This window comes from Chiloscyllium punctatum, chromosome 8 (assembly GCF_047496795.1).
Source record: "Chiloscyllium punctatum isolate Juve2018m chromosome 8, sChiPun1.3, whole genome shotgun sequence".
Lineage (NCBI taxonomy): Eukaryota > Metazoa > Chordata > Chondrichthyes > Orectolobiformes > Hemiscylliidae > Chiloscyllium > Chiloscyllium punctatum.
In genome coordinates this window covers 79,755,295-79,769,881 of record NC_092746.1, presented here as the reverse complement: position 1 = coordinate 79,769,881, position 14,587 = coordinate 79,755,295, and the positions used below count along the sequence as shown (strand labels likewise).

Sequence of the window (14,587 nt, the reverse complement as noted above, 5' to 3'; positions counted from 1 at the left end):
ACTCATTAGCAGTCACCTGAAGACCACAATTCACCATCTGCCAGATTTACCTGCCTTCTCAGCAGGGAAGAAAAGTGACTCATTTCCTGATTGGGAACCCAAGTAGAATCCTGTCAGGTTTGGGATAGACCTCCATTTTCTCCAACTTGGAGCTAATTGAGCACAATGAAGCCGCAGGGGTGACCCTTGAAATTAAAACCCCTGCCTTTTCCTTCAATCGCCCTGATTCCCTTCTTCCTATGAATCCTACTCCATATAACCTGAAGGAAATAAAACTTCTCAACTCCCTTTCGCATCCCCAATGATGAGGCTGCTACTGACAATCTCACAGACCTGAGGCTACAGCCTCTGACTGGCAGCTTCTCACAAGGCCGTATTTCAAATTCGAAGTCTACAATGCACTGAGAAAAGCACCAGTCAAAAGTTAACAAGCTGCTGCTCTTGCTCGGAAGCTTACTGGTTAAGGATAGTAACATATCATTCTCCCAGACTTGTCTGCCATATCTATCTATTTAAGTCAATGAGATTGATGGTCACAATGGCCAAGGTGAGAGTCAGTAATCATTTTTTTGGATTAGATTACATTACAGTGTGGAAACAGGCCCTTCGGCCCAAAGTGTCCACACCGACCCGCCAAAGCGCAACCCACCCATACCCCTACATTTACACTTACCTAACACTACGGGCAATTTAGCATGGCCAATTCACCTGACCTGCACATCTTTGGATTGTGGGAGGAAACCCACGCAAACACGGGGAGAACGTGCAAACTCCACACAGTCAGTCGCCTGAGGCAGGAATTGAACCCGGGTCTCAGGCACTGTGAGACAGCAGTGCTAACCACTGTGCCACCGTGCTGCCCACTTTAGAGGACCCAATGGCATCAGAGCTATAGGTGATGATGAGATTAAGCAAATCAATAGGTGCATAAATGTCACGGTGAATAAAAGAGAAAAGATGAAACAGTTGAAGTTCAAATATCATCTTATAAGATAAAAGGAAACAGGAGCAGAGAAGTCCATTTCGTTCCTATTTAATATGATTATAGCTGAACATTTACATCAACTCATGGTCAGGATGGATCTTTTAAAGGGACCAATGACCAATGGTCATAGTTTTAGGATAAGGGGCTGGAATTTGAGAGGGGATATGAGTAAACATCTTTTTCACCCAGAGGGTGATAGGATTCTGGAATTTTCTGGCTGAAAGGATGGCAAAAGCAGAAACTTCCATAACATTTAGCAAGTTGTTAGATGTGCACTTGTGACACCAAGGTGTACAAGGCAATAGGCCAAGTGCTGGGAAAATGGGTTTAGAATAGGTAAGTGCTTCTTTTGACCAGAACATTTTCTGTGGGCTGAAGGATCTTTTTCTATACTGTGGACATCTACGTCTCAATCTCTCAATTTATGCCCATCAAATAATAAAGGGAGCAATCGTTTCTTATAATTCCTCTCAAATATATACTTGCTGTAGAAAATCAAAGTTACAATATTTAGTACTCACAATATCCAAGCTGGGTAACGACAAAGCTATGTTCTTCAATATTATGAATGCTAACCAAGTCTCCTTCCTCCTTTCGACAGGCAGCCAAAGACTTTTGCCATGTCTTGCGATCTCTGCATAGGATGTAACAATAACCTGCATATGACTGCCATCCCTTTGGGCATGAAATGGGTGCATTGTTCACTGAAAGACAAATTCAAATTTAGTTTAAGTCCAACACAAGTCATTGCACAACAAAGGCATTGAGTTCAAAGGCACTTTCATTGAATCCATATTTTTGTCAGCCACTCACACCACTGATCTTATTGTATACATTATTAATTTGCTTTGTGTTGGCATGAAGCAGGTGATTTTATCCTTGAGGGTACAGGAACTATTCATAAGCCAGCACAGACCCCACATGAATAGACTATCAGCGGTAATGTCTATAAGTGTGGAAACAATCAAACAAACACCTGCAGAGTTGGGTTGCATTTATTCTACATTAATGATAGAACAGGATTTATGAGAAAAGAGAAAGATTTCCAATGATTCAGTGAGTTTAAATTTTGAATTTCAGTTTCGATCCACAATCTATATTAAATGGGATGGTCCTGGATTTAGTGGTATTTAGGGAATTCTATTGGCCTCAATATTCTAGTACAATGGAGGGAAAGGTTTGGCTTGGGTATCTCTTTCTGAAATCGACTTATCAGGAAACAAGACAGTTTCAAGTTTTAAATGTGAAATGGATTGATCTCAGCTGTTTACTGAATCAGTATGGAGGGACTCACAAATATTTGACACTTTTGGTGAGCGGTTTTTTACAAGGTAGGGAAATAAACACGAAAAAGAAAGTAAGGACATAAATGTGCAGGGAAATCTGTGGCTCCTTTTAAACACAAGTACTCTCAAAACTTAACAGAATTATGTACAGAAGTTGAACAATGAATATCACTTCATTAAAAAGCTCAGGAGGGATGTATTCCACTTGTACCATTTGGACACAGTGGGTCACCACTCCATATGGATTGGATCGAAAATCGCCTTTATGCTCCTTCCCCTACCACTAGGGATTATTCTATTAGAAAAAGTAACACTTGTATTTATCTAATAACAAAGAAACCTTTTAAATATTTCAAAGGCCTCGCAGAAATCCAGTTGCTGTTGCAAAGGTGAGGAGTTAAGCCAAAAATTGGCACATGACTTTGGTAATCTTGTATAATTAATGTACACTCTAGTCCCATAGTTACTACCCAAATTAAATAGCTTGCAAACAGCAAGTTGATACATTTTTACTCGAAGATTTTGTTGAGTTTCCTTTTCATTTTTTCTGTCAAAATTAATTCTGCATCTTGAGCATTTCTTCATACCACAGTCCCCTAAAGCCTGTAATCACCCTGGGTTCTCCTCCTGTGAATGCTTTCTAATCTATCCCAATCCATTTTGAGATCATGATCAAAACTGCAGACAATATTACAGAATCAAGTTCACCAGTTATCATGAGACATTACCTTAGGTATGTCTGCTCTCTCAGGTGTGCATACAAAAGTCCAACATCACCATTTTGAAGAAAATGAGGATAGTTCTCCACTATCCTGCTTTATACGTATCTTTTAACTGATATCAATTATTAAGTACAAATTATCTTTTTTTTATCAAACTCCTGTTTATGAGATTAGCTGCTGCATTTAGCACATTACAACATTGACTACTTATAATATTAAAGGTGCTATATCAATATGGGGTAGTAAAGTGCTCTGGCACACCTAAAGATTATGAAAGGCGCAGAAAAATTCTAATTCTCTTGATTTTCTTTATTAATTATGTGCTTGATTTGTTCTAATTTCTATTTAATGCCCTCAAAAATTTACTGGACTAGTAACCGCCTGTATGCCTTCACCGTATGATTAATGTGTCCTCAATTCCTTTCTTTTAATGACTTATCCCAATTTCTGGAAATATGTAAGAGATAGAATTGTTCTGAACCTCCTATCAAATGTATGTTTCTCATGGAAGCTGATGAAAAAATTAGATAATATGATTTGTTCTCATGGTATGTATGTATCCACATATGAATGGGTGGCCTAAGACCACACAAGATCCCTTGTATCCCATTTTATCTATGATTGTTCTGCACAACATGAATTTTCCAAATGGTTGAATGAGTTACAATAAACAGTTCTGTGTGAGTTTTTCACGTACAAGATGGAGGATTCCTCAAACTAGGCCAAAACCATACAGAACCTAAAGCAAAGCTGTGACCATGTGATCAGTGGACATTGCTAGCCTATTCATCAATGTGATACTCAAGGAAGCCATAAGCAAAAACAGAATGCCATTATATCGTGGTACTCCAAATTCACAGCCATTATCTGAATTCATGAACTTAGCAATTCATGCAGTTGGGCTCAGTTTTAATGGCACTGTGTACTTCCAAAGAAGTGTGGCCATTTGATCCCCTTTACAACAGCTCTCACTAATATCTCTGTTAGTGTTGATGAAAAACACAAAGTCATTTGAATGATCTTTAATCTCAAAATCTTGCAAATTTCCACAATATGAGTGATATACTTTGAATCTGCAATTTATAATCACCTTATTTCAAAGGTAATGATGTATAAAAATAGGGAAATCTTCATCAAACTATACAAGGCACGAGTTGGACCATTGCTGGAAGACTATGCACAGTTTTGGGACTCTTATCCAAGAAAAGATATATGGCATCGGAGATAGTCCAAAAAAGATTCTCTATGCTGACACCAGGTAAGGAGGGAGTGTTCTTTGATGTAAGGTTGAATCGGTTAGGCCTGTTCTCTTTGGAGTTTAGAAGAATAAGTGGCAACAATAAGAGGTGGCATTCAAGATTTTTAAGGGACATGAGTGAGTAAATGCAGAGAATGTTTCACCTTGTGTGAAACTCTAGATTCAGAGGCCATAATATCAGAATAAGGCGTCACTTATTTAAGACCCAAATGAAGGGAAATTTCTTCTCTCAGAGAAGAAGGCGTTACAATAAGCAGTTCAGTGTGAGTTTTTCACATACAAGTTTGAGGATTCCTTGATAGTGAAATTCTTTACAGCGGAGAGCTGTTGAGGCTGTTGGGTAGTTTTGTATATTGAAGGCCAAGATAGACAAGTTTTTAATCAGTAATGGTATGAAGTGATTTGGGGAAAAGGCAGGAAAGTGGAGTTACAGATAATCAGATAAACCATGATTTCATTGGGAGGGCAGACAGGATGGCCTGAATAGCATAATTCAGCTCCTACATGACATATGTAAATCATTAAAATAGTTCTGTAATTTGTTCTGCAGCTTGTTGCTCTTCCTTCTTTTGTTTAGAGCTAGGTTGTATAAATCATTGCTCCCTTCCAATGGAATCGCATCATTCCTCTAAACCTTGTCAAAATTAATCCAAACCCACAATTGCCATTGTGACACTTAGAGTAGAACTCCTTCAAATGGATATAATGCTATTGAATTCCCAAGCTGGAGAACTTCCCAGAAAAACAATTTATAACATATAATTAGATGTTTCCATGTATTCTGTTTAGATGAAAAGCAGGATGTGAATGAAAAGCGCAGGATCTCGGAGGAGAGTAGACCATTCAGCCCCTCAAGCTTGTTCTGAAATTCAATAAGATCATGACTGATTTGATTGTGGCCTCAACTCCACTTTCCTGTATGCTATCCATAACTTTTGCTTCTCTTGTTGATCAAACACCAGCTAAAGTCAGCTTTCAATATTCAGTATTCAATGACCCAGGCCAGCCTCCTGGGGAAGAGGATTCCACTGAGCAAAGAAAAAGCATATCCATCTCCAACATAAATGGGAGATGCCTAATCTTTACAGCGTGTTCTTTGTTGTAGATTCCCTCACGAGAAGAAACACCTTCTCAGCATCCATCCTATCCAGTTCCCTCAGGAACGATGTTTCAATAATGTCACCTTTCAGTCAACAAAACTCCATTGAACACAGGCATAGCCTTTCCAACATTTCCTCATAAGACAATCACTTTATTCTAGGAATCAGTTGAGTTAAACCTTCAATGAACTTTTCAATGAAATCATATCCCTTCTTAAGAAAAGAACTTGTGGCTAATTCAGGGGTTACTTATAATGACTTGGATGTGATTCAATATAGATATGAGCCAAGATACTCCAAAATATTGACATTTATGTTGTAGTCAGCATTAGGGAATCCTTGCCTTGTATTCCCTGCCTCCATTTGTTGATCACATGCTTTGTATTATCTATATTCCTGTTTCCTTCCTTTGTCCTTAGCAAACTCAATTAATTCAGAATTGTTGATTACTAGCTGATCTTGCAACAATTCTAAATATTGCTAAAGTTGCAACTAGAGTGCTTTGTGTAACATAGGTGACCTACTTTCGGAAGGATAGAACATAAACAATATAGATTGACTCAGATAATACCAGAAAAGACAAACTGCAGACATGAGAAGAGATCAAGATATTGAAAGGAGAAAATACATTGATAGGGTAACTAAAATTACTCCTGGATTTGAGTTTTAACAATAAGGGATCATCAATTTAAAATCATTACCAAAAGGATGAAGAGGTAGGGAAATTTCTTTACATGTCAGTTGTTGGAGTATCAGTTGGTTTGTTAAGCTTGAGGCCGAAGCTATAGTTTGCTTTGACAAAAATTGAAAGAGTACTTGAAGCACAAGAAGGTAGATTTTTAAGGAAGATGAACAAGTGTAGCTTTGGTTTGAGGTGCTCTAGCAAACAGCCTGCTCCATTAAGATGGGTCAAATGGACTCCTATTCAGTGAAGCAATATGGCTCTGTGTCTTGTTTACCATTCTGTCAGTCTGTTGTCTAGGTACCTGAAATACTCAGCACTAGAGAAAGGAAACAGAACATGACACATATCCCATAGGAAAGCTATAACTCAAGCAATAAGGAACAACATAAACCAATAACATAAAATGATGTCAGTTTTGCAACAAAGAGAATCTGAATAAATAAAGTGTCTGCCTCTATATGGATCAAGTCAATAAGGAAGGATGTATTCTATGTACAATATCCAAGAAAACTATAATCAATTTAAACAAAATGCACTTCTACTTGTAATGTATCTTTTTCTAATATCTATTGAGAAAGGTCACCTTGAGGTATCTCAGTCCATTTGGAATTTCCTCCTAAGGACATTATGGGTCAACCCGCAGCAAGTGGATTGCAGCAGTTCAAGAAAGCAGCTCACCACCACTTTTTCAAGGGCAGCTAGGGACAGGCAATAAATGCTGGCCCAGCTATCAACATCCATATCCCAAAAGTGATAAAAAAAAGAATAAAAATCAGTAGTTATGATTTGAGAGATGTACCTGAAGCACAAGAAAATAGATTTTGAGAGGTACAATTTTTAAAAAAAATGTTTCAAAATCAATATGTAGATCAAATTTGTAGAAATTATGACCAGTCAAGTATGTCATCTATTATTAAATATCAGTCAATGAAATTCTGCAGAGCTGGGTTGCTACAGATGTGACATACAAAGCTGCGCAACATGCATTGAGTACATTCTATTATATTCTGAGCTTGTACAACAGGAGGGAGCAATGATTTATGCAAGCTGTTATAAGTTTATAGAATTTGAGACCACTATATAATTCTGAACATTTCAAACCACAACATTTTACTTCTTACAGCTGCAGATTCTATTAGCCACTTCACCTGTGGCCATCCATCATACAAATATCTCAGCAAGGGGCCCAGCAATCACTTTCTGAGCTTCCCACAAAGTTCTGGGAAACAACTGATCAGGTCCTGAGGATTTATTCACCTTTATGCATTTTAAGACATCCAGCATCTCCTCTTCTATAATATGAACTTTTTTCAATACCTATTTATTTCCATATCCTTCTCCACAGTAAATGCTGAAGTGAAATATTCATTTAGTATCTCACCCATCTCCTGTGGTTCCATACATAGAAAGCCACTTAGATCTTTAAGGGGCCCTATTCTCTTCCTAGTCACTCTCTTTTTCCCTTAATGTATTTATAGAATCCCTTTAACACTATTTGCCCTTTTTGTCCTCTTGATTTCCCTCTTCAGTATATACTCCTACTGCCCTTATTCTCCAAGGGATTCACTTGATCCACTGGATATACCTTTTTCTTGACCAGAGCCTCAATTTTTTCAATCATCCAGCATTCCCTACCCTGCCAGCCTTGCCCTTAACACTAACAGGAGCATACTGTCTCTGAACTCTCATTATTTCATGTTTAAAGATCTCTCACTTCCCAACTGTCCCTTTACCTATTCCAATCGGTTTAGGATTAGAGTTAATAGCACACAATCAATATTCTATGATGTTACCACTGACCAGAAACTTAAATAGTTCAATCACTCAAATAATTTGGGCATAAGGCCAGATCAGAGAGACTTCTGCTAAAATTAATTCACCTCCTGCTTGCCCAAAGTCCAGTCACCATTTAGAAGGTGCAAATCAAGAGTGTGATGGAATAATCTCCACTTACTGGAGCATGCAGCTTCAACAAAACCTAGACAGCTTCACATCATGCAAGTCAAAGAATCCCATTCAATCAACATCTTATTCCTCCTCTTATACATTCCCTCTGCCACTAGTGCATAATGACACCAAGCTATATCACCTACAAAATGTACTGCAGCCACTTGCTAAGGCTCATTCAATAGCACCTTTCAAACCCAAGACTTCTACAATCTAGGTGGACAAGGGCAGTGGTCTCATGGGAATGTCATCACTTGCAAGTTTCCCACTAAACCATGTGCCATCCCAAAACAAAATTAGCATTCCCCCACAATTGTTGGGTCAAAATCATGTAATTTCTTCATTGTACTCTTGGTGTAAGGTGCTAAGCAATGTTTCAATAAAGTGGCTAACTACCAATTCCTGAAGGTTAATTAGGGATGGATAGTAAATGTTGGCTTTGCCAGTGAGACTCATACTTCAGGGATGAATAAAATGAATAAACCTATGTGAGGAGAAATTCTGTTTAGTTATTGATAATGATGTTGATATCTCCCAGTCTCCTGATGTTATACTGGTAGATGATCAGTAGAGCTCCAGGAGAAATGGCATATGCTCTTATTCAGTCATTTATATTGTTTCTTTGGTAGCTTCATCAATCTTCCAGCAAGGTTATAACATTGCAGAGGAAATGCCAGGCTGAAATATGAAAATGCTAATAAAAATTACCTCTGTTTGGTTTTGCGAGATAAACCTATTATATGTTCTAAATAGAAAGCTTCCCGACCAATACACTAACAGAAGCAGGAATTCTTAACTCAATTAAAGCAAGATCGTAAAAACATCTATCCATGTGAAATTTGTTGTTCTGTGTTCAAACAGTATCAGTTTAAATGGTTATACACAGAAGGACTAACCTTCAACAGCTTTAGAAGAATTTCTGTTTCCAATATCATTCTGACAAATATATCCCAGTCTCAGAGAACAAGCATTGTTTTCCCACTTTGCTCCCACTGAAGGATTCATAACCACGCATGCATGCTCTGGCTCAGATGATGGATATCCTTGAGTTTGCAAAGAAAGAAAAACAAAGTTAATGCACCATCAACAAGTTTGCATATGACACAAACATAGATGAGAAGGCACGAGGTAAGGACAATGCAAAGAATCCATAGATAGATATAGACTGGTTAAATGAAAAGGCAAAAATTCAACAAATGGGCTATCATGTGAAAAAAATGAGCTTGTGCACTTCAATGGGAAGAATAGACAAGGTCAATATTATTTAAATGGAAAAAGACTGCAGAAAGCTGCTGGACATTGGGATTAGAAGTTCTTGTGCATGAATCACAAAAGGTTTGCATCCAAGTTTACAGAGTTATAGGTAGGAAAAGAAAGAAAATTAATTTCGGCCCATATTTCAAAGAATTTAAAGATCGGGAAGTCTTATTAAAGTTATTCATGGCATTAAGAACTTTCCCCAGTTTAGGGCAACTGGAGCCGCAGATGAGAAAAAGTGAGCTTCTGTAAACCAATTCCCATTCTTGCCTCACTCTTCCCTCTTCCTATGACCCCAACTCCAGAAGAAAAATAAAAATAAATTTACTTTCTTAAATGGTAGACTTTAAGAACCAAATATCTGAAAGGCACCCAGCCACCAAACCGCAAATTGGTGAACAATATCTCATCTTTTGCTTGGGCAGCCTACAGCCCAGAAGACTCAATATTGAGTTCTTTAATTTCAAATAACCTCCCGTTCCCATCCCCTGACTCCCTTCCCAGCTCTTCCCCTTTCCTTTCACTGCTCCCTGTCACCTAGCGGATTCATTTCTCCCATTGAGCAACCAGGTCGTACCCACTACCTGTCTTCACTTATCCCTACTTCACCACCCTGCCCCTGCCACCCCCTTTATCTGCAGGTTCCCCCAGACCTGAAGAAGGATTATATCCATAATGTAGACTTCATAACCTCCTGATGCTGTGTTCTTCCAGCCTCCTGCCTGTCTACTTTGAATTCCAGCATCTGCAGTTTCTTTTGTCTCTTAAAGATACTTGACCTTGGTCACCTGTCAGCTGTTAATGAGCTGACTTGCAAAGTGATGAACTGATTAATAAGTCAATTTTGTAACGACACTCCATGAACATAAAATTAATTTTTCAGAGCCATTTTGTTGTTTCTCAAATGTGATTGATCTCAGCACTGCTGAAACGACGATTGGACAAGTTATAACATTTTATGAATTTTAATAAGGGTATGTGATGGGCATGTTAAAATTTGCACTGATTTCAATAATTTGCAGGTCTGGGGAAGAGTGCAGCAGATCACAGCCTCTATCTGAACCATGAATGACAGACCAAAACTCCAGGATTTCCATATCACTCTACACACTCTACTCTGATCTGGAAGAGGGCACTGTTGGTATGATCAGCAAGTTTGCAGATGACACGAAGATTGTTGGAGTAGCAGAAAGCATAAGGGACTGTCAAAGAATACAGGAGGATATAGATAGACTGGAGAGTTGGGCAGAAAAGTGGCAGATGGATTTCAATCCAGACAAATGTGAGGTGATACATTTAGGCAAAACTAATTCTAGGGCAAATTATACAATGATTGGAAGGATCTTGGGAAAAGTTGATGGGCAGAGAGATCTGGGAGTGCAGGTCCATTGTACCCTGAAGGTTGCTGCACAGGTGGATAGAGTGATCAAGAAGGCATATAGTATGCTTGCCTTCATTGGATGTGGTATTGAGTATAAGTGCGAGCAAGTAATGTGAAAATTGTGCAAGACATTGGTTCAGCCACATTTAGAATACTGTGTACAGTTCTGGGTGCCACATTACCAAAAGGATGTGGACGCTTTGGAGAGGGTGCAGAGAAGGTTTATGAGGATGTTGCCTGGTATGGAAGGTGTTAGCTATGAAGAGAGGTTGAGTAGGTTAGGTTTATTTTCATTAGAAAAAAGGAGATTGAGGGGGGGATCTGATTGGGGGTTTACAAAATCATGAAGGATATAGACAGGGTGAATAGAGACAAGCTTTTTCCCAGGGTGAAGGATTCAATAATGAGAGGTCACGCTTTCAAGGTGAGAGGTGGAAATTTTAAGGGGGATGGACACGGCAAGTACTTCACACAGAGGGTGGTAGGCATCTGGAATGCATTGCCAGCAGAGGTGGTGGAGGCAGGCACGGTAGATTCAATTAAGATGCGTCTGGACAGATGCATGAGTAGGTGGGGAGCAGAAGGTTACAGATGCTTAGGAATTGGGTGGCAGGTTTAGACAGTAGATTTGTTCACATGTCCAACTTCCAGAAGTTGTGTTCTGTTGCAGATGAATAATTATGGTAAATGGTAATAGTTTACCAAAATCCCCTAACCCACCCACCTTAAAATCCACATACCCTTATGTTCAAATTTCATTGCACGCTGCTTGTTCTGAAATATCAACTTACCTGTGTGTCCACAAATGGTGCTAATCCAAACCAAGACTTGTGATCTAATTGATATGGTGCGCAAATCTAGTGATGCTCAGTATGAATTTGTGACGTTGGAACCCAAGAATTCTAGGGCACAGGCAATCAGCTCAAGAATTAGTTATTATTTTTATTTCCATTTTGTTACGTACTGAAACATTTCAATTACTTACCAGGAGCCCAATTCAAGTATCTGAAGGGACTTTGATCACTCCATTGCCAACCTCTATCAAGATCCAGGCTATTTAGTCCTATCCAAAGTGATGTCCCAATATTATTCATCAGTCCTAAATGAAAAATAAATGCATTGCTCAGAACAGTTACTAATAACATCATCTTATTCTCATGTTTTGGGACAATTGATTTCCTAAAACAAGGTGAGAGTCTGCAGAGTTAGAACCTTAGTCAAAGTAGGGCCTGTAGCAGCCTAAGGAAGAAATAATTGATTATTAGTATTACAGTGAAATTGAATACATTTCCTTAACGAACAACACAGTTATGTGTGCATTGAAATTTATATCCCTCAAACAAAGCTGAAAACAGGAAATAACAAACGTTTACACGAACTCTCAGAGTTGTAACCAAGTGGTAGATCTTAACACATAGAACTGCAGAGGAAAGAAGAACAGCTTCAATTAGTATTAACTAACCCAAAGCTAAGAAGAAATGGCACATAGAAGAATGACAGTGACAAGGGCCAAGCTCAACATGACAGGAGACACAGAAGGGTCAACAGCAATCCAATAAGTGAGGTCACAGGTCATTGGAAGTTGGCTGGAAGCAATTTCATGAAATGAAACTTGCTGCCAAAATCTTAAGGAAGTTGGTGTCATCAATATTGGGACATTTGAGCTTTTAGCATTGCAAATGCCCAGAATTGGATACAGAGAATCACAGAATGATTACAAAACAAAAGGAAGTCATTAAGCCCATTCTGTACAGGCTTTCCAAAGGTGAAAGTGTTACTGCCAGACCTCCTCTCCTCAGATGCACAAGTTATTCTTTTTCAGATGACCCACTTTCCCCTTGGTTGCCTTTAGTGAAGCCACCACCATCACACTTTAAGGCATTCCAGATCCTTACCATTGACGATGTTAAAAAGCTTTTTCCTATGTTGTCATTACTTCAGGGATCCCTTGTTCTTGATTCTTCCACCAATGGATGTAGTTTTTCCCATCTACTCTGCTTATACTCCACATGGTTTTGAATCTATCAAATCCCCTCTCAACCTTCTTTTCCCCAAGGAAAGGTTCCCCAACCTTTCCAATCTATCTATGTAACTTGAGTTCTTTTTCCTTTCAACCATTCCAGTGTATCTATCCTGCACTCTCCCCAGTTTCTTCACAGCCTCCCTGAAATGTGATGCCCAGAACTGGATGCAATACTCTATCTACCACTTGCCTATTCCTTCATTTTGCCAATGTGTTTTTGAAGTTTCTACATGATACTCCTTAGAGTTAACAATACTTCCAAGTTTTGGACTGAAACAAATTTTTAAGTCTAGGTCATTAGGCTATATATGAGAAACAGCATAGAACCTAACACCAATTAGGGTGAATGTTGCTCAGATTTTTTCCCAGGGTTGGGGAATCGGGGACGAGAGGGCATCAATTTAAGGTTAGAGAGGTAAAAATAAAAGGGAACCTGAGGGACTTTTTCTTGACACAGAGGGTGGTATGCATGTAGAATAAGATGCTAACAGAAGTGGTTGAGGTGTGTACATTAACAAAATTGAAAAGGCATCTGGACAAATACATGGATAGGAAAAGTTTAAAAGAATGTGGGCCAAGTGGGGGGATTTGTGGACATTTTGGTCGGCATGGACCAGTTTGGGCCAAAGAGCCTATCTCCGTGCTGTAGGACTCTATGACTCTACGACTCTCTTCTATGGTCTAACTTTGTTCACAGATCTGTTGTGCGGAAACTTATCAAATAGTGCACACTAAATTAACAGCAAGAGTTCTGGGCTGCATATTATTTAACTAAATAAGTGGTTTTGTTTTTTTTAATTTCGATACTGTGTGCAAATTATTAACTGTAAAATATGCAATTCGTAATACCCATGACTTGCCACCAAAACATACAAGCTAAGTAGATGAATTTCAAAGAGAAATAATTACATTTCAATAATACTTCATTGGATGCAAAACAATATGATACCTCTAGAGGTCATAAAAGACACTGTATAAATGCATGTTCTTTTTATTAAGGAAACTTCCTCACATTATTTATAAGGAATTGGTAAAATATACACAGAAATGATGGTTGGAAATTTAAGAACTAAACGAATGTGTAATTAGATTCCTTTCACCAAATAGCCATCATGAGACACACAGGTAGATTTTAATTCAATTTATTCCCTTGGACAGGGGAGATCATAATCAGTTTGCAGTTGAATGGGCTTTATTGTGAGTTTATTTTAACCAAGCTATGAAATTAGCATCTCCAATGAGCACAGGCCCAATCTACTCACCACTTTTTAAAAGACATCCTCATCTACTTGGCATCAACCAGTGAACCTTCTCTGGCCTGTCTCCAGTACAGTAGATCATTGCTTATATAAGGGGACCAACTGTTCACAGTATTTCAGCTGTGGTCCAACTAATGTCTTGTACAGTTTTAGCAAGCCCTCCCTATTTTTATACTCATTCCCTTCGAACTAAATGTGGATGTAACTTGTAAAACATTCAAGTGGCACCCCTTGCTGAATCACTCTTTCCTCACTCTCTGTAGATACTTCATATCACTATCTGAACAGCCAATGCATGAGGCCAACACAGGTCTTCATTTCATTTTAACATCTTAGTGTCTTAGTCACACTCCACTACTTCTCCCTTTCACCTAATCTCTTATCAGACTCAGAACCCTCTACTTTCTTCCTTCAAGATTTGGAGGTGCCAGTGTTGGACTGGCTTGGACAAAGTTAAAAAGCACACAACACCAGGTTATAGTCCATTTGAAATTTGGAAGCACTAGCTTTCAAGGCACTGCCTCTGTGTTTTGTGATTTTTAACTTCTTTCTTCAAAGGAGAAGATAATGCAGGACTTCCAGCTGAGAACTGAGATTGATAGATATCTCCTCTGATACTTATTGTGGCTACATTTGACTCAGAGGAACAACACTTTATCTGCTGCTTGAGCACCCCACAACCCG

The 14,587-nt window shown here is 38.7% G+C and overlaps 1 protein-coding gene across 1 annotated transcript in view; it reads right to left on the bottom strand.

The window, feature by feature from the left end:
• mrc1a (mannose receptor, C type 1a) overlaps positions 1 to 14,587 on the bottom strand; it is a 152,068-nt gene that overhangs the window by 98,262 nt on the left and 39,219 nt on the right. Inside the window, exons 5-7 of the mRNA XM_072575908.1 lie at positions 11,607 to 11,720; positions 8,880 to 9,026; positions 1,507 to 1,689 (exon numbers count right to left, since the gene is read on the bottom strand). Coding sequence (XP_072432009.1) covers positions 1,507 to 1,689; positions 8,880 to 9,026; positions 11,607 to 11,720 — 444 coding nt within the window. The remainder of the gene's footprint in view (positions 1 to 1,506; positions 1,690 to 8,879; positions 9,027 to 11,606; positions 11,721 to 14,587) is intronic.